This window comes from Equus asinus, chromosome 17 (assembly GCF_041296235.1).
Source record: "Equus asinus isolate D_3611 breed Donkey chromosome 17, EquAss-T2T_v2, whole genome shotgun sequence".
Taxonomy (NCBI): Eukaryota; Metazoa; Chordata; class Mammalia; order Perissodactyla; family Equidae; genus Equus; species Equus asinus.
The window spans coordinates 1,009,776-1,026,962 of NC_091806.1; the positions used below are offsets into that span (position 1 = coordinate 1,009,776).

At 52.2% G+C, this 17,187-nt stretch overlaps 1 protein-coding gene across 3 annotated transcripts in view; it reads left to right on the top strand.

The window, feature by feature from the left end:
- The first annotated feature begins 1,588 nt into the window (after positions 1-1,588).
- NAT10 (N-acetyltransferase 10) overlaps positions 1,589-17,187 on the top strand; it is a 45,004-nt gene continuing 29,405 nt past the window's right edge. For all 3 annotated transcript variants that reach the window (XM_014851067.3, XM_014851066.3, XM_014851068.3), the window contains exons 1-9: positions 1,589-1,725; positions 3,869-3,991; positions 4,409-4,500; positions 7,610-7,781; positions 9,270-9,392; positions 11,601-11,662; positions 13,095-13,209; positions 13,310-13,417; positions 16,538-16,671. In XM_014851067.3, coding sequence (XP_014706553.1) covers positions 3,884-3,991; positions 4,409-4,500; positions 7,610-7,781; positions 9,270-9,392; positions 11,601-11,662; positions 13,095-13,209; positions 13,310-13,417; positions 16,538-16,671 — 914 coding nt within the window. In that variant the 5' untranslated portion in view covers positions 1,589-1,725; positions 3,869-3,883. The remainder of the gene's footprint in view (positions 1,726-3,868; positions 3,992-4,408; positions 4,501-7,609; positions 7,782-9,269; positions 9,393-11,600; positions 11,663-13,094; positions 13,210-13,309; positions 13,418-16,537; positions 16,672-17,187) is intronic.

Consider the following 17,187-nt stretch of genomic DNA (forward strand, 5'->3'; position numbering starts at 1 on the left):
CAAATACCTTGGATATCATCTTGGATTTCTTTTCACACTGTCTGGTCTGTAGGCAAATCCACCTGTTACACCGTGAACGTACATCCTGGGTCATCCGGCACTTGTGACCACCACTGCCCGCTTGGAGCAGGTGGCTGCAGTAGCTTAGAATCGGTCTCCCCGCTTGCTCTCCTACGGTATAATCTTTTTCACAGCAGCTGGAACGAGCCTTTCAGAAAGAGGAGAGTGCAAATCGCGTTTTGACACTTCCCTGTTCCCCGCACTCCCCTGGCTTCCCATCAGAGTTAAATTCTAAATCTGCGGCCCACGTGCCCTTCCTTACCTCACGTGATTTCCTTCTGTTTTCTTTGCTAATTGTACTCTGGCCACACTGGCTGCTTTGCCAAGATTTTTCCCATTTCCGAGTCTTGGTGTGTGACGTCTTCAACATGGGAAGGCTTTTCACACACATATTCTTAAGGCTGATTCTTTCTAAATCAGGTGTTTGCTCCAGTATCTGCCTCAGAGGCCTTCCCTGTCCACCTCTAAAGCAGTACCCTTAGTCCCTTTTTACTCACTGGCTACTTTTTTCTTAGTAGCTCTTAAAACTTACCTAAAATTACGTGTTTCACGAGAGACAGCAACGCTTTGGTCACTTTATCCCTCGTGTCTGGCATATTGACAGTTTGTTCAGTGAAATACGAAAGAGTTGGATGATGGGAGCCGGCTGTGGTCTAGTTAAGTTCGGTGCCACGGTCCCAGGTTTTGGCCTGTACCGCTCGTGGGCAGACGCAGTGGCAGCGACCCGCATGCAAAATAAAGGAAGACTGCCACAGATGTTAGCTCAGGACCAATCTTCCTGAGCAAAAACAAAAGGAAAAACGATAATGGATGTTGGACTAGATGGGCAGTGGTGCTAATTACATTAGACTTGGAGGTGTCCTCGTTTGGGAGTGGTGAGGAGTTTCAGGGAGGGAAGGAAATTGGGAATGAATTCGGCTGCAGACGTTCTGAATTTGAGGTGTCCGAGAAGACACGTCAGGCAAGCAGCTGGATTTGTTTGCCTGAAGTTCAACTATGTGACCCGGAGACAAAAGTGTAAGAGGACGTGCGGGTGGCTCGCGCAGTCCGGTGCTCGGGCGAGGTCGCCTGGGAGCTGGGGGTGCGGTGGGGGCGGGCGGGGGAAGGAGCAGAGCCCCGGGTGCTGTTCGAAGAGGCCTGGGCACCTGCGCTGGCGGCGGGTACCAGGTCCTGACTGCGGGCGTGGGGTGCCGGTGCGATCCTCGTCCTGGCGTCCCAACGGCAAGGGGCTTAACTAAGAGGGTCGGTAAAACGACGCGCGGGTCCCGGCCCGAGCTGGGCGGCCGCGGACCCCCGGGCCCCGAGCTGTCCCCGCACAGCGGCAGGCGCGGGGGAGCGGACGCCCGGACGCTCGGTTTGCCCTGCGGAGCCTGAGCATCTCAATTCCGACGCGGAGACACGCAAGCTGCGCCCAGGCCCGCGGCCGCCCTGCTGCAGCCCCGCCCCCCGGGCCTCTGACGTCGTCAGGCGGAGACATAGCGGAGAAAGGCCCCCGCGCTCGCCGTCGCCGCGCCGCCTGCTCGCTCGCGCATGCGCCCTGCCAGGGCCTGGGACGCGCCGTCAGGCACGCGCCGGGCAGCCCCGCGCCGCCTCTGCCAGAAGAGTCGGCTTCCCCACGTGCCTTCGCGTCGCTGCCGGCCGGAACCCGCCGGGCTCGGGGCGCAGGTACCGCGCGCCGCGGGATGGCTGGGGTGGGTGCCGAGGGCGGGGGCCGTGTCCTCCTCGGGCCCGGAGGAGACCGGCTCGGGGACGAAGGCTCTGCGTCCAGGCCGGGGCCCGGGCCGCGCCGGCCGCCGCCCACTCGGGCGCTCCTAGATGGCAGGATCCTCTCCCCCGGCAGGCCGCCGCTTTCGGGCATGCTTCTCGAGCGCTCTCGGGGGCCGCTTGGCTCCCTCTCCACCGTCTCGCCGGAGGTCGGGGTGAGCGGGTGGGTGACAACGCTTCTGCCTTCCGCGGAGCTTGCCGGCAGCTCTTGGAGGCGGCGCGGAGCCTTGACCCGAGGCAGGCGGGTTCCGCGTCCACACGCGCCCCCTGAGTGCTCCGCTGTGCTCAGTCCTTTCAGGACTTTGTTTTCTTTGCGAGCGCACCTAGCGTGGTGCCCGGCACGTCGATGCCATGTGTATCTGTTAGACGGATAGATGAGTGAGAGAAAAGTAATCCTCTTTCTCCGCCTCCCAGGCCCTCCTCGTCCATTAAGGTTCCATGGCAACTCCGGGCTGCAGTAATCTCAGACCGTCGTCAGACCACGGGCTACAGCTATTATTTTTAGATCTAATTTTATCTGTCTTTAGACAAATTATCCCCAATCTTGTTCCAAAATATCTTTTCCAAGGAGAATAAAAGTTTTTTGAAGTCAAGGCTTTATCAGGTGCTACTTCTGGGGCTCCCACAGTAACTAGGGCAGAAAACAGTCCCCAACAATTATTGGTTGATTATCGTGGGGTCTTTATGTGGCCGGCAACACAGCTGACAAGCTGGGCAGGTTGGTGAACTGGGAAGAGCTCAGGGTCTGGAGTTAGATGGGCACTTTTCTTCCTCGGGATGCTGGAATACTTGACTCCTTTCTTTCTTTTTTTTTTTTTTTGAGGGAGATTAGCCCTGAGCTAACTGCTGCCAATCCTCCTCTTTTTCCTGAGGAGGACTGGCCCTGAGCTAACATCCGTGCCCATCTTCTTCTACTTTACATGTGGGACGCCTGCCACAGCATGGCTTTTGCCAAGTGGTGCCATGTCTGCACCCAGGATCCGAACCGGTGCACCCTGGGCTGCCGAGAAGCAGAACATGCGAACTTAACCGCTGCGCCACTGGGCGGCCCTGCTCCTTTCCTTATAAAATAGGAGTTATTAATTGTGATATAGTGTTTTAAAGTAAGTCAGTACTAGTAAAGTCCACATTTGGATTGGGAGATTAGAAGGCCAGCTGAGGCATGGTTAGAGTTCAGTTAATGATCTTTATATTTAGAATGCAGCAAGCACTGAAGTTTCTAAGTAACACGTCGTTTTTACTTTTACATTCTAGTAATATGGTTGACGTTTCTGACATTTCTTTGGTGTATTTATTATAGTAATGATGCAATATTTTATCACACGTAATCACAATAACTTTTGAGGTCTATGTGTACAGGCTGCAGTATGGTTTTCCCTCCTTTGAGGAAAACCATTTGGGCGTATTTCATCCTAGCATATTCATTGATTTCTTTTCCTTTATTAGTAATTAATGCATGTGAATTTAAATAAAGCACAACTCCAAAAAAGTGAAAGAACAAAGTAAGAATCACCCGCAGTCTCACCACCCAGAAATAACTGCTTTACATTTTGGTGTTTTCTTCCAGTCTCTTTTTCTTGGCGTGTTATGTATATGCACAGAGAGATGGTGTCATACTTTATCCTGCCATATTATTCTCTCATAAGCATCTATATCCTCAGATAACTTTTGAAAATCATTTTGAAAAAGTTTTTTTTGGAAAACTGCCTTACTCTCCCATAGACATAGTACTATATATTTTAATCATTGTTTTTTTGGACCTTGTGTTCCAATTTTTAAAAAACTCCTCCTTGAGGTGTGAGTTACAGCTTCCCTGTTGACTTCCCTGCTGAGGGGAACATCTTCTTCACCTCCCGAGCCTCAGTTTGCTAATTTTAAAAAGGAGGCTGATGTCTTCCGTAGGGAGCTGTTTGAGGGTTAAGTGGGATGATACTTGGAAGTGGGCCCAGCACAGCCCCCAGCCCCGCAGGAGGCAGCCAGCTGGTGTTCCTCACTCAGAGTCTGATGTTCATGTCCAGTTGTGTTCCCTTTCTTTCTGTTTCAGGCATAGTCTGTCACCATGCATCGGAAGAAAGTGGATAACCGGATCCGGATTCTCATTGAGAATGGGGTAGCCGAGCGGCAGAGATCTCTCTTTGTTGTAGTGGGAGATCGAGGAAAGGATCAGGTAAGACCTGGTGGACACCTCCTGACTGGCTCTGTCTCCTTTCCCAAAGAGTCAGCATGTTACAGGCCCTTTGGGGGTTCAGCACATAATGACATTAAGGTCCCTTTGCCTGGTTTTCTTTGAGTTAAATGCCTAGCGGGAACCTTCCTTTGTTTCTCAGAAGTGACAGACGTCTATATTTAGAATTATTAGCACACAGGCTAAGAGCTTTTGACGCCTGGGGTGGTGGACTGAGCACAAGGATAAGTGTATGTGGCCTGGCTTCTGGTCCCAGCCTGGCCGCTGCTTGCATTTTGACCTTGGGCACTTCCCTTCCCTGGCCCTCAGTTTAGTTTCCACATCTGCCAGATGAGGTCTTGCCCTGGTAGTCTCAAAGTTGTCTTTGGCCCTGAGATTCTGTGCCTTTGTCTTTCGCAGGTGGTCATACTCCATCACATGTTGTCTAAAGCAACTGTGAAGGCTCGGCCGTCAGTGCTGTGGTGTTATAAGAAAGAGCTGGGGTTTAGCAGGTAAGCATGGCCCTTCGAGCGTCCCGCTCCACGTCTCGTTCCTGCCTGTGGCTGAAATAGTAGGAAACGATTCCTTGACACAGTTTTTCAGGGATTGCTAGCGCAGGTCTGTCTCTGAGGACACTTCCAAACAGAAACTAATGGAGGTGACATCCTTGCTTCATTCCTGACCATGAGTTTCAGTCGTTTTGTGCCCAATTCCTTGCTTTCTGCCGGGATTTTTCTTCCACCTCTTCTAAGCTGGTCACGCCGTCTGCTGCGAGTTCCTTCAGTTACCTCAAATTGAAACCTGCCTCAGATTTGCTCCGTGTTGTCCCTCTCCCCTTTCCTTCCATTTTGTTTTGAGGAGGACATCCTCATCCCACGTCCGAGGCAAACCCTTTGTCCACTCTGGCTCTGTTCCCTTGCTTCTTTAGGACCTTTACCTTCTTGCCTGTGCCAGCCACTCCATGTCCCTCTGAAACCTTCTTCCTTTTCCTGTAAACATGCTCAGTTCTCTCCATTCTCAAAAAAGTGATTAGCTACATAGCCAGCTTTATCCCTCCGGCTAGCATTTTCTCTCATTTTTATAGCCAAACACCTTGAAACAGGAGCCTTTTGTACTTCCTAGCCACCCTCTTTGTGGTCTGGCTTCTGCTTCTACTGCTCTTGGAAGTCATTGACGGCCTGATGCCTAACGCAACAACATTTCTCCCTCTTTCTCCTCAGAGCTCCTCCTCCACCAGCTCACTGCTGTATTTGACAGCGGCTACTCTCATTTCTTCAAAGCTGTGGAACTTAACACGTCTGGTTGTAAATAGCAGGCCTCCAGCACAGACGCGTTAGACACAAAGGGAATTTATTGAGGTATACAGGACAGCTCATGAAACCCAAGGGGGTGAGATTCCAGTGCTGCCTCGGGGTGATGGAGAGCCAGAGCACTCAGGCTCCTGTCCTTGCCCGGTCCCCCGTCTCTGCGTGTCTGCTCTTTTCTTTCCCACTCCACGTCAGCTTTCTGGTTCCTGTGGTCCGCATGGCAGAAACAGCACTTGAGTTTTACATGGTTCAGGTCCAACAGTGTGGACCTCAGTCTTCCAAATTCTTAGGGAAAGATGCCACCCGTGGGCCAGGGGAGGTGGGGTTGGTCACCGGTAGGAACCTGGCAGTTCTCCCTGCAGCTCTGTGTAGTGAGTGGTCTGGGATGCGGAGTGCTGTCCTTGGCAGATAACCCACTGTGTGGCCTGCTCAGAGCACTCTCCTTTCCCGGCCTCTCTGGCTCTTACACGGGCCACCTTCCTGAGCTCTTCGCGTTCCCTGATCTTGTCTCCTGCCTTCAGCCCAGGTGGCGTGTGTGGCTCTGTCCTCAGGCTTCTTCTCGTTCCTTTGTTTGCAGCTGTATGTGTTGCTGGTGTTGACTCTGAAATCGTGTCTCCATCGCTGGCTGCTCTAGGGTGTGACAAGACTCCCTGCCTCTCCCTCCACCTCCTCTGCCTAGAGCTCTCCCCCGTCATCACTCTGCAGGGCCCCACTTCCCAGGGCCTGCCTCCTTCCGGAGGCTTTTCCCTTGCCGCCAGCCATGCCCCACGGCCCCTCTGCCTCTTCAGCGCGTGGCCCTCCCGGCGCCCTCCCTTCAGGTGCCGTGGCTTGCACTCTGGTCTTCCTGCTTCTGGGTGGTCAGGTCATAGTAGGAGGCCTCGCCTGCTTCCCTGTGTGTTTTCCTGCTTTCAGATGATCGGGTGCTCAATTACGTTTTGTCGAATTGAATAAATTGTTAACAGGCTCTAAAATTATTTTAATTTTACTTAGTACGAAAGGCTAAATTTGATTAGTTCCTATTCTTTGGTCTTAAGGAGACTTGATTCTGCCTAAAAGAAACTAGATTTTGAGTAAATAGTTTTGCCTTTTTTAAAAGAAGTTCTAAAAGCTTTATTGTAAAAAATGTGAAGAATACATAAAAATCACAAAGGTGAAAATAACAAGCACCTGTAATCTCAACATCTAGGTTTTGTTAGCACTTAGCTGTATGTTACTTGTATGTATTGGCATTTTGTTTTATATATTCTTTCGTAATTGGGCAGGTAAGCATTTTTAATACAGACTGAGAATGAGGCCTGTTGCCTGTCAGCAGAGCTGCGGTTTCTGGGGCTTGTGACTCTCACTGCTGTTCAGTAAATGTCAGAGGGGTGTAGAATTAGGAAGTTTACAGCATTCTGGGCAAATTTGCCTCTTGAAGTTAACCCACATGATTTCACTTTTAAAAATCTCTTCTGTGGCTCTGTAGCTCTCCCACCCTCGTCCTGACGTGGCAGAGCATCAGGTTAAAGCTGATGCTCTCTTTTGGGTCATGGGTTAGGGCACAAGCCAGAGGGACAGTGGAAATCCCTTTGCCCACCTGCCTCGCTTCACAGATGAGGGCCCGGAGGCCCAGGGGAGGCCTTGGTTCTAGCTGTTCAGTTAGGGAACTGGCAGAATTTTGATCTGCGGCAATCCTCAGTGCTGGAGTTTTCTTTCTCGTTTCTGTAAAAGAGCTAAATGACAATTGGATAGTCAAGGTTTTTAAGACAAAAGAAAAGTTCAGGGATTTCTGAGAGATGTCCAAATTCCTTTCCAACCCGTATACCCTCTATCAGTATTGTCTTAGATTAGAGGGCCCTGGAGGACGTGAGCCCACAGCCTGGGAAGGAAGTGAGTGACTTCATTTAGGAAAAATGAATACTGTCCCCCACTGTCACTATGCCTTTCCCAGGTCCCCAGGCACCGTGTAGTTGAAACATTGGCTTGAGACTAAGGTGGCGAGCCGCCCAGGTTCAGTTTTGAGCTCTGGCCAGATGTGAGGTTTGGGTACCCTTGTTACCCTTCTTTTGAAGTGAAGTATCTGCTAAAGGTGGCAGAGCAGAGTAGCAAGGTTCACACGCAGACCGACTGCTGTTCCCTCCGAAGGCTGCTTTTTACCTGCTCTGCGCTGGTGCCTCTCCATTTGCCTCACCGTTAAAGCGAGGGGGTTGGCTCTGCAGTGTCCAGGTTCCCTTCTAGCTCTGAAGGTCTAAGTGGGGGTTGTTGAGCCTGTCCCCTGCCCCCAGCTCTTTCGTCTTGCTGGCTAACTGGCTCTCATGGGCTGGGGTGATTGCAGTCACCGGAAGAAGAGAATGCGGCAGCTGCAGAAAAAAATAAAGAATGGGACGCTGAACTTAAAGCAGGATGACCCCTTTGAGCTCTTCGTAGCAGCCACAAACATTCGCTACTGCTACTACAACGAGACGCACAAGATCCTGGGCAATACCTTCGGCATGTGTGTTCTCCAGGTGGGTGACTTCCTCCAGCCCGTGCCTGGGCTCAGACACTGAGGGGTGCTCGGGCTGCCGGGTCCCCATGAGAACAGGTGTACAGTAAGGAGGGAAGATTCGCTTGTACTCCCCCCACCAAGTACTGTCAGTGGGAGACTCAGCCACTTTCCAAAGAAAACTTGATAACTCACCCCATATAAAAAGAAAATTTGGGGGGCTGGCCCGGCAGTGCAGTGGTTGAGTTCACACGCTCTGCTTTGGTGGCCTGGTGTTTGCAGGTTCAGATCCCGGGCACAGACCTACGCACTGCTTGTCACACTTATCAAGCCATGGTGTGGTGGCATCCTATGTATAAAGTAGAGGAAGATTGGCATGGATGTTAGTTCAGGGACAATCTTCCTCAGCAAAAAAAATAAAAGAAAATTTTCTACTTAAGGCAGCCCTTATCTAGAGATACCAAAACCAGCTGTGACGCTTCATCACAACTGGTTTTGACAGCTAAAGCTGATAGGGAACGCACTGTGAACTTCCAGTGACCCTAGGCCCCCAGATCCTTCTTGGAACTGACTGAAGACTGGTGACCCGGGAGCACTGGGACTGGGCACAGACCTCTGCACCCATCTGTCCATCCAGAGAGCCTGAGGGGCATAGCCCCTGCAGCACCCCCCGCCCTCCAGTCCTTAGAGTCCCCCTGTTTCCCCTCAGAGGAATTCACCTGGTGAATTTCTGCACTCGCGTGCGTTCTCTTGGCAGGCGAGTTAGACTAAGGTTTGCAGTTTTCTTTTTTGAGCTCAGCTGGTCTTTGTTTTGTTTCTTTGATTTTTTGACACCTGTAAACCCCATCCTCCAAAACAAAGACAAATTTAAGCACTAATCTCCATGTTTTGGTGTGTATTTATTATACACGTGTACTGCCATGATTACATATAAAACATACCTTACAAAATGTAAGAAATGAGGAGGAAAATCATGAATGGAAGTTCTCATTTTTCTTTCTGCATGCCACTGGGTTGTACCCTACACTGCTGGCCTGCATCCCAGCTCGGAGGCCAGAAAAGAGCCTCAGGGAAGAGCTGCCGCGTTTTCCCGAGCACTGCTGGGCTCGCCGCCTGCTTCCCAGGTCGCAGGTGCCGTGGCGGTGCTCCTGACGCAGTGGCTCCCACGCGCCGCAGCCGAGCCTGTCAAACCGTTTCAGTCTATAAACAGCAGAAGAGGAGTGTGAGGTGTTTCTGAAATTCAAATGGGAATCAGAGAAGACGGGGGGCTTCCTTCCAGTAGGATTTTATCTGAGATTATTACACACATTTGACATATGGAACCAGGCGCCCTTGGTCTCCAGGGCTGGGCTGTCTTCTGAGTGCCCCTCCGTGAGGGCTCCGAGCGTGTCCTGGTGAGTCGGGTGGGGGTAGTCCTGGTTTGTGCTCTGAAGTCCTCGTCCCTTCTCACCTGGCCCCTGGTTAAGCTTCCCTGGGGGTGCCCTTTGCATGACCAGTCTCCTTCTTCCAGGATTTTGAAGCCTTAACTCCAAACTTGCTGGCCAGGACTGTAGAGACAGTGGAAGGCGGTGGGCTGGTGGTCATCCTCCTGCGGACCATGAATTCACTCAAGCAGCTGTACACGATGACTATGGTAAGAGTCTGTTTTTTAACTTAATTGTGGGGGTTCAAATTAACCTGTTTTTGCTGCTTTCTTTTTTTTTCCCCAGAGATTGGCACCTGAGCTAACAACTGTTACCAATCTTTTTTTTCCTGCTTTTTTCCCCCCAAATCACCCCAGTACGTAGTTGTATATTTTAGTTGTGGGTCTTCTAGTTGTGGCATGTGGGACACCGCCTCAGCATGGCCTGATGAGCGGTGCCATGTCCACGCCCAGGATCCAAACCGGTGAAACCCTGGGCCGCTGAAGCAGAGCGCACAAACGTAACCATTCAGCCACGGGGCCGGCGGTAGGCCACTTTCTTTGCTTTTTTTTTTATTTTGAGGAAGATTAGCCCTGAGCTAACATCTGCTGCCAGTCCTCTTTTTGCTGAGGCAGACTGGCCCTGAGCTAACATCCGTGCCCATCTTCCTCTACTTTATATGTGGGATACCTACCACAGCATGGCTTTCCAAGCGGTGCCATGTCTGCACCCGGGATCTGAACTGGTGAACCCCGGGCTGCGGAACGTGTGCACTTAACTGCTGTGCCACTGGGCCGGCCCCATCACTTTCTTTTAAGAATGCCTGTTGAGCAGCTCCAGTGCGTGGTCCGCACATTCTTTGGGCTGGGAGCTCTTTGCAACTAAGGAAGAAGTCTCTGCAGAGCGTCCCAGTGGCCCTGAGCGTGCCCGGGAGTTGCTGAATTTCCCATTTGCTCTCAGGCGTTTGCAGATTCTACGCGAGGGAGATTCACATGGGATGCAGCTGTCACGTAGCTAGGTTTCTGGAATGGTACTCTGCAGAGAGCCTGCCGCTGCCTGAACTGCAAAAAAGGACTGTGGACAGACTTCCCCACTGGCCCTCATCCTGATGGGTAGTGAAGGAACGTTTGCCAGTTCCACTGCCAGTTTGGCAGGAACTTTGATTCTGGGAGGGGTGGTTTTCTCCCCAAGCTGAGGACGTGGCTAAGGAGTGAGTGGGGCTGTGTCTCAATGGATGCGGAGCTGTCTCCATCAGTATTGCCACGTGGGTGTGATGAGTCATGCCCGTGACCCAGCTGCTGGGGATCGTGTTAGAATTGGCCTCAGGGTTTCATGAACTGCATTTATGTGATGAAATGGACTCCTCTCAAATCTTAGGAGCTGCGTCCTGTCACTACCACTCCTCCTGTCATTGCCACTACAGCTCCTCAGGCTTCCTCGAGAATCCTCAGACACACCCAGCACACGCTCCCCTCAGGGTGTTTGCACTTGCTGTCCCCGCTGGGCTGTCTGCATGGCTCGCTTCCTCATGGTGTTCTCATCCCTGCTCAGTATCACCTACTCAGTGTGGTCTTTCCTCACACCCGATGTGGGAGACATCACTCCACCTGTCACTCCTTAACCTGCTTTATTTTTCTTTGAAGCATTTGACCACTGCCTGAAGTTATGTGTGTGTTTGTTCATTGTCTGTCTTCCTGTGACAGTCTGTGGACTGGATGAGAGCTGGGCGTGTCCCTCCCTGGAGCCCCCGGTCTCTGGACTAGATGAGAGCAGGGCGTGTCCTCCCTCGGACCCTGGTCTCTGGACTAGATGAGAGCAGGGCATGTCCTCCCTGGGCCCCCGTGCTGGTGTGCCTGCCGCCAGTAGTCAGCACTCACTCTGTTTGTGAAGGATCGAGTTTCTGTGTGCCCACGTCATTCTCTACCCCGCTCCCCATGCTGCCTGCTTACCACCTCAAAGGGCCTCCCTCCCCACCTTTGCTGTAACTGCACCTGTTTTTCATTTGTAGCATTTGTCAAAATTTGTATTTTTCTACTCATTTCTTTCCCTCTGGCCGTTGGACCCTGAGCTCCCTGTGAACAGAGGTTGTGCTTCATTACACACCAGCACATACCCAGCATGTCTGGCACACAGCTGGCATGTACGTTTTAGTGAATGAATGGATACATTTTATAATGCTGGATAAAACGTGGAAAAGCCAAAACTGAGGTGAGGGGAAGTTTGCTGTAAGAGCAAACATTGCATTTAGTGTCTGATCCCAGTTCAGGCAAGTAGCATGTGGCCAGTTGAACACAGCAGGTTATATGGGAGTGGATTCTTTCCAGCGGCATCGCTGGTGCCCCTGTCATCCCAGGGTCACTTGATGGAGCTTCTTCATGTTTGGACCCTGAGCCCCAGCAGCATGTGGACGCCTTTGTTCACAGGTGTTGTCTTTTTAGGACGTGCATTCAAGATACAGGACTGAGGCCCATCAGGATGTGGTGGGAAGATTTAATGAGAGGTAGGTCTGTAGATGTTTCTTGTTCCTTAATTGTGGGGAGCCACAGTGGGAGGAATATTTTTGTCTTGGACCCGATGGAAAGCTGTGCTTTCGTCTGAGGGAAAGTGGAGCAGAAGTCCAAAATGGTGAGATTCCTAACAGCAGCGGTGGCCGTGACGTGGCCTGGAAGCAGTGAGAGAGTGGAGGGCGGGGCCAGGAGGCCTGGACTCTGCCTGCCTTCCGGCCTGAAGCAAGACCCTCTCCCTCTCTGCGTCTCAGCTTCCTCGTTTGTTACAGGGGTGATTTGTTTTGGTCGCCGTTTCCCAAAATGTGTTTCGTAGAACACTGTATTTTAAGAGGGGCCATGACAAAAGGGCTTTCTGGCCAAATTTGTCTGGGAAACACTGACCTGGTTTTTCCTTCATGATGATTCACGTTAGCCCATTGTTGCCTCTGAAAAGTGTTGCAGCAGCAGGGACCTGCTTAACTGATTGTTTCTCAAGTTTATTTGACCCCAGAGCCCTTTTTTAGGGACCATAAGTTAGCAACCTGTGAAACACCTGAAGCGGCTGTGGCCTAAATTGGTGGTTCTTGCCTGGAGCAGTTTTGCCCCTGGGCACACTTGGCAAGGTCTGGAGACATTTTGGTGTCATGACTTACATGGTGGCGCTACTGGTGTATAGTGGGTGGAGGCCAGAGATGCTGCTAAGCAGCCTGAAATGCACAGGGTAGCCCCACAATAAAGGATTATCTGGTCAAAAATGTCAGTTGTGCTGAGGCTTAGAAATCGTGGCCTCTCTAAACCGTGGGCCTTTCTGATTTTAACTGTCTCTGATGCTTTAACTCTGTAGAAGGAGGAGGCCAAGAGGTGGCCATGCGCCACCAGGTAGAACAGAAGCCCTGGAAGTGGCGCACAGTGCTGTGCTCTTGGAGTAGTGGGAGAAGTCTGGATTTTATAGCCAGACACGTGCTTTTCTACACACAGGAATGTTTGTGTTATATTTCTTAAGGGAGCTTTTGTCTCCTCTCCTCCTTTTTCTTCCTTTTTGACAGAAGGTAAATCCATCATGTGTGTGTTGGTTTCCCTGTGTGGCTGGTGATCGTATGTGGGGTGGGTTTGGAGTTCCCCCATTTAAGAGAGGTGAGACACCACAGTGCTAAAGAGTGAGCCTAGGAGGGTGTGGGAAGGGCCAGGGGCCTCGGGGAACAGTGGTGTTGTGCTCAGTAGGAGTGTTTGTGATCCATCTCTAGGGGTCTTGGTTTTCTCACGTGCTGTGTAAACCCTGTCCAGATGCCTTGTGGAGGACCTCGGATCGCCTCACACTGCTCTCCGACTGGGTTTTCGCTTTCTCAGAGATGTGTGGGGCCAGTGGTTTTCCTGCATTAAGGCCTTTGTTGTGTAGACATCGGCCCCCTTTCCCCAACGGCTCATGACTGCGGTTTTGTTCCTCAGATTTATTCTCTCTCTGGCCTCTTGTAAGAAGTGTCTTGTCATCGACGACCAGCTCAACATCCTGCCCATCTCCTCCCATGCTGCCGGCATTGAGGCCCTACCTCCCCAGACCCCGGTGAGTCTGCCAGGGCCCCAGGAACCCGGGGGAGGCCACATTTTCTGTGTTGGCCCTCCCGTGGTGGTGGCAAACCTCCTCCTCCCCTCCTTTGTGGTAGGATGAGGGTGTTGGTCCTTCTGATCTGGAGCTGAAGGAGTTGAAGGAGAGCTTGCAGGACACCCAGCCTGTGGGTGTGTTGGTGGACTGCTGCAAGACCCTAGACCAGGTGAGTGGGGCCTTCAGAGCCACCCTGCCCCGTACGGACAGCACAGAGGTAGCGTGCTGAAAGCAAGAGCGGCTAGGGGAGGACAAGTTGAGCCGCCGGCCGTCCCTGGGGCAGGGGCCTTGCCTCTTGCTCGAACTCCTGCACGCTGCCACCTCAGGGCCGTTCTGTGTTGTCTGGGTTCAGAGCGTAAGTCCAGTGACCACCTCCCTCTCCACCCCCCTCAGCGGGTCAGGGGCCTGGGGGCCGGGGGAGATGGATTAAACTTAAAGAGGACCCTTCTCAGTGCTTTTCCCAAGAGAGGGTGATGTGTCTGTGTTCTTTCAGTTAGTTGAGTTTTGATGGCCTAAGGGTTTTGCCTCTGCCTTGTGCAGAAGTGAGAGGAGAGCCTGAGGCCTCTATACTTGCCCGGTTCCGTGTCAGGCCTGAGGGCGGCCCCCTGCGGTGCTGTGTGCCTGATCTTCAGGCACAGACAGCAGGCTGGCAGGAGCTGCCAGGAGGTGTTTCTGTGCTCACTGAGGTGCCCAGGACTGGTAAACTCAGCTTCTCCGATGGTTCCTGGGCTGTGATGGGAGCTAAGTGGACACAGGCCAGAGGCCTTAAGGCTCTTCAGTGTGTGCAGGGTTCCGGTCCAGCCTGAGCCAGACGAGCAGCACAGGCCTCTTGGCATAAGCTCTACCTTCAGGATGGAAAACAGCTGCAGTGACACCGCCCACTCAGGCTGAGTCCCAACAGGCTGGTGTCCCTTTTCATTCTGGAAATAGAGTCAGCAGCGACATAGCTCTCTATGCCCTCTAGGCTGCAGGCTCTAGGCTGCTTCGAACCACTTCCTGGTACCCTCTGTATCACCAGAGAGAGGGAGTGAGAGAGAGGATGGGGAAAGAGCAGAAGAGAGAGAAGCTACAGTACCAGTAGTAGTGTTACAAGAAAATAAATGGCCCATGGCAAAAAAAGTCAGTAAGTACAAAAGAATGTACATTAAAAATAGAAAGTGGTGTTTCTACTTGGTAGCCTCAATCTGCAGAGACAACTACTATTAACAGTTTATTATATATTTTTATGGATCTTCTATACAAATAAATGGGTGTGTTTTAAATATGCAAAGGGGTCACAGAGTACAGAGTATAAGTGGTCCCCTGTTAGACATTTGGGTTGCTTCCGGCCTTTTTGCTTTATTAACAATGCTGTTAGGACATTCTTACAGCTACGTCTATCAGCACCATCTCTAGGATAAGTTTCTAGGAGGGGAATTGCTGGGTTAGAGTGTGTGGCTGTTAAAACAGGTGTTGTACCAGTTTATGGAACCACCAAGCAGTATAGGAAAACGCCTTTTTCTCTGCAGCCTTGCCCGCACTGGGTACTATTAAACTTATAAGTCGTTACCAATCTGATACGGTGACAGAGGATCATTGTCATTTGTGTTGCTTTAATTATGAGAGAAGCAGGCACCTTTTTCAGGTAATACTGGTCATCTATTTTTTTGTTTGTTTTTGTAAACCAGTCTGCTTTTTTTGTATTGGTTTTTCATTTTAGAATGCATTTTTAGTCCAGATTTCGTACCCTTCTTTCATGTCGGTGGATTTTTCCAGTTATATTTCATCAGAGTTCATAACTTCCCCACTCTAAAGGAAACAACAGAAGGGTAAACTGCAGTGTCCCCCAAAGGCCAGCTTAGGATGAGCAGGACCTGGACCCCCTCTGAGCATCACCATCTGGAGGGCTCTGGCTTCCCGAAACCCCTCCCCTGCCTTCCCTCCCGTCCGCCTGGGCCTGCGTCTTGTCAGTGTCTTCTCAGTGTCTCTGCCCAGGCACGTAAGGCAACTTCTTCAGGACTGGACAGGCCAGGTCAGATCATCTGGCTCTCTTCCCAGTCTCACTGGCCTCTTCCCATGGCAGATCCCAGTCGGGGAGCAGAGGCTGGCCCCTGAGTGGTGGTGTGGTTCCTCCTCCCGCACAGCGCCACAGCATCCTGCTTTCCCTTTGAGGGGCTAGGCACTCCTCTACGCCCTGGGCTCACCGGTGAGCAAGAGGGACACCTGCTTCATGGAGCTTATGTTCTGGTGGGATGAGACAGGCAGCGAATCTGGGAAAGAAGCAAATCATGTAGTGTCCTGGAAGGTGCTGTGTGCGATGGAGGAAAATGAGGAGCAGCAAAGAGGCGTAGGGAGTGCCAGGAGGAGGGTGCGGCTCCCCATGGAGCGGTCAGGGAAGGCCTCATTCAGAAGGTGTATCTGAACAGAGACGAGAAGGAGTTGAGATGAGCCCCGTGGCTGTCTTGGGGGAGAGTGCTTCTGGCAGAGGGTTCACAGGCACGTGGGCTTGAGGTAGGAGTTGACTTGGCGGAGGCTGACGGGCTGCTGCAGAGCGAGAGGACGAGAGCAGGAGGAAGTGGCTGCAGTTGAGCCGCACGGCTGCTGGGAGGACGGCACTTCTGAGCGTCGGCCGGGAGTCCTGCGCTTCGGGCTCTTGCGCAGCTGCAGAGCGGTCCTCGGGCGCAGTTTAGAAGTGTCCCTCTGGCTGCTGCGTTGAGTCTGGACTGCTGGGGAGGAGGGTGGACGCGGGAAGACTAGTCAGGAGGCTGCCGCAGTAATGGGGGCAGGGCAGGGGGACGGCTTCGACCACGCGGTAGAGGAGCATCGTGGTGAGGAATGGCAGGACTTCTGTATGTTTCAAAGGCAGCGCTGACGGGATTTGGCGATAAGTCGGAAATGGGGGAAAAATGGAGGCGGCTTTTGGCCTAAACAGTTGGACGGCTAACTGAGATGGGGAAGATCATAGGTGGAGGAGGTTTGAGGGCGCCGTGAGGCACTCTGTTTTGAGTTTGAGGTGTCAGAGGTGCAGGTGGAGGTGTGCAGGGGTGGTTGCATGTCTGTAGTGGTGTGTGGGGAAGACGTCTGGACTAGAGATGTGAAGTTGGGGGTTGTCAGCATCTAGTTGGTATTTCAACCTTGAGACTAAGGAGATGACCAGGGAGTGGAAGTCCAAGGGCTGAGCCTTGCTTTCTCCTCTCAGAACTGCCCCTTTTGTGCAGCCTTGGCTTCAGGCTGACCTCCTGTGTGGCGGGCGGCAGATGGTTGATAGCTGGCCTTTCCCAGAGCTCGCCTCGCGTTTCTCTTCCCACAGGCCAAGGCTGTCCTGAAATTCATCGAGGGGACCTCTGAAAAGACCCTGAGGAGTACTGTTGCGCTCACAGCCGCCCGAGGAAGGGGAAAATCTGCAGCCCTGGGGTTGGCCATTGCTGGGGCGGTGGCTTTTGGGTAAGGGCATCTGGTTCCCCACCTTCAGGAGCTCTGGGCTCTGAGGAGCAGTGTGCAAGATTAGGGGTCAGGGGACCGGGACACTCTTCCTGGGTATGAGCTGCTCCTGTGTGACTTTTCTAGGTCTTGGGTTCCTATCTGGATACAGCAACACTGTTCACAGCGGCGCATACGGACACACACCAGGGCCCTTGTGAGCAGTGAAGTTGAGCAAATGCACAAAAGCTGCGAAATGGGAGGAGGGCACTTTCAACCTCTCAGGAGATGAGAATGCATGTGCCCAGCTTTGCAGACTGGGACAAGTGCCAGTCTGACCTTTGAGTGATTGTGGTCGATGGAAGTGCGTTTGCTTCTGAGGAGCTGCCTTTGGGTGGTGCTGCTTTCTGTTCTGCTCTGGGCGGAAGATTTATGCAGCTGCCAGGAGAGCGTGTGCTTCCTACTTCACAGACATAAACACAGGCCCAGAATTTACCATGTTCCACTGTGTGCATCATGTCCCTTGGTGCTCCTGGCGGC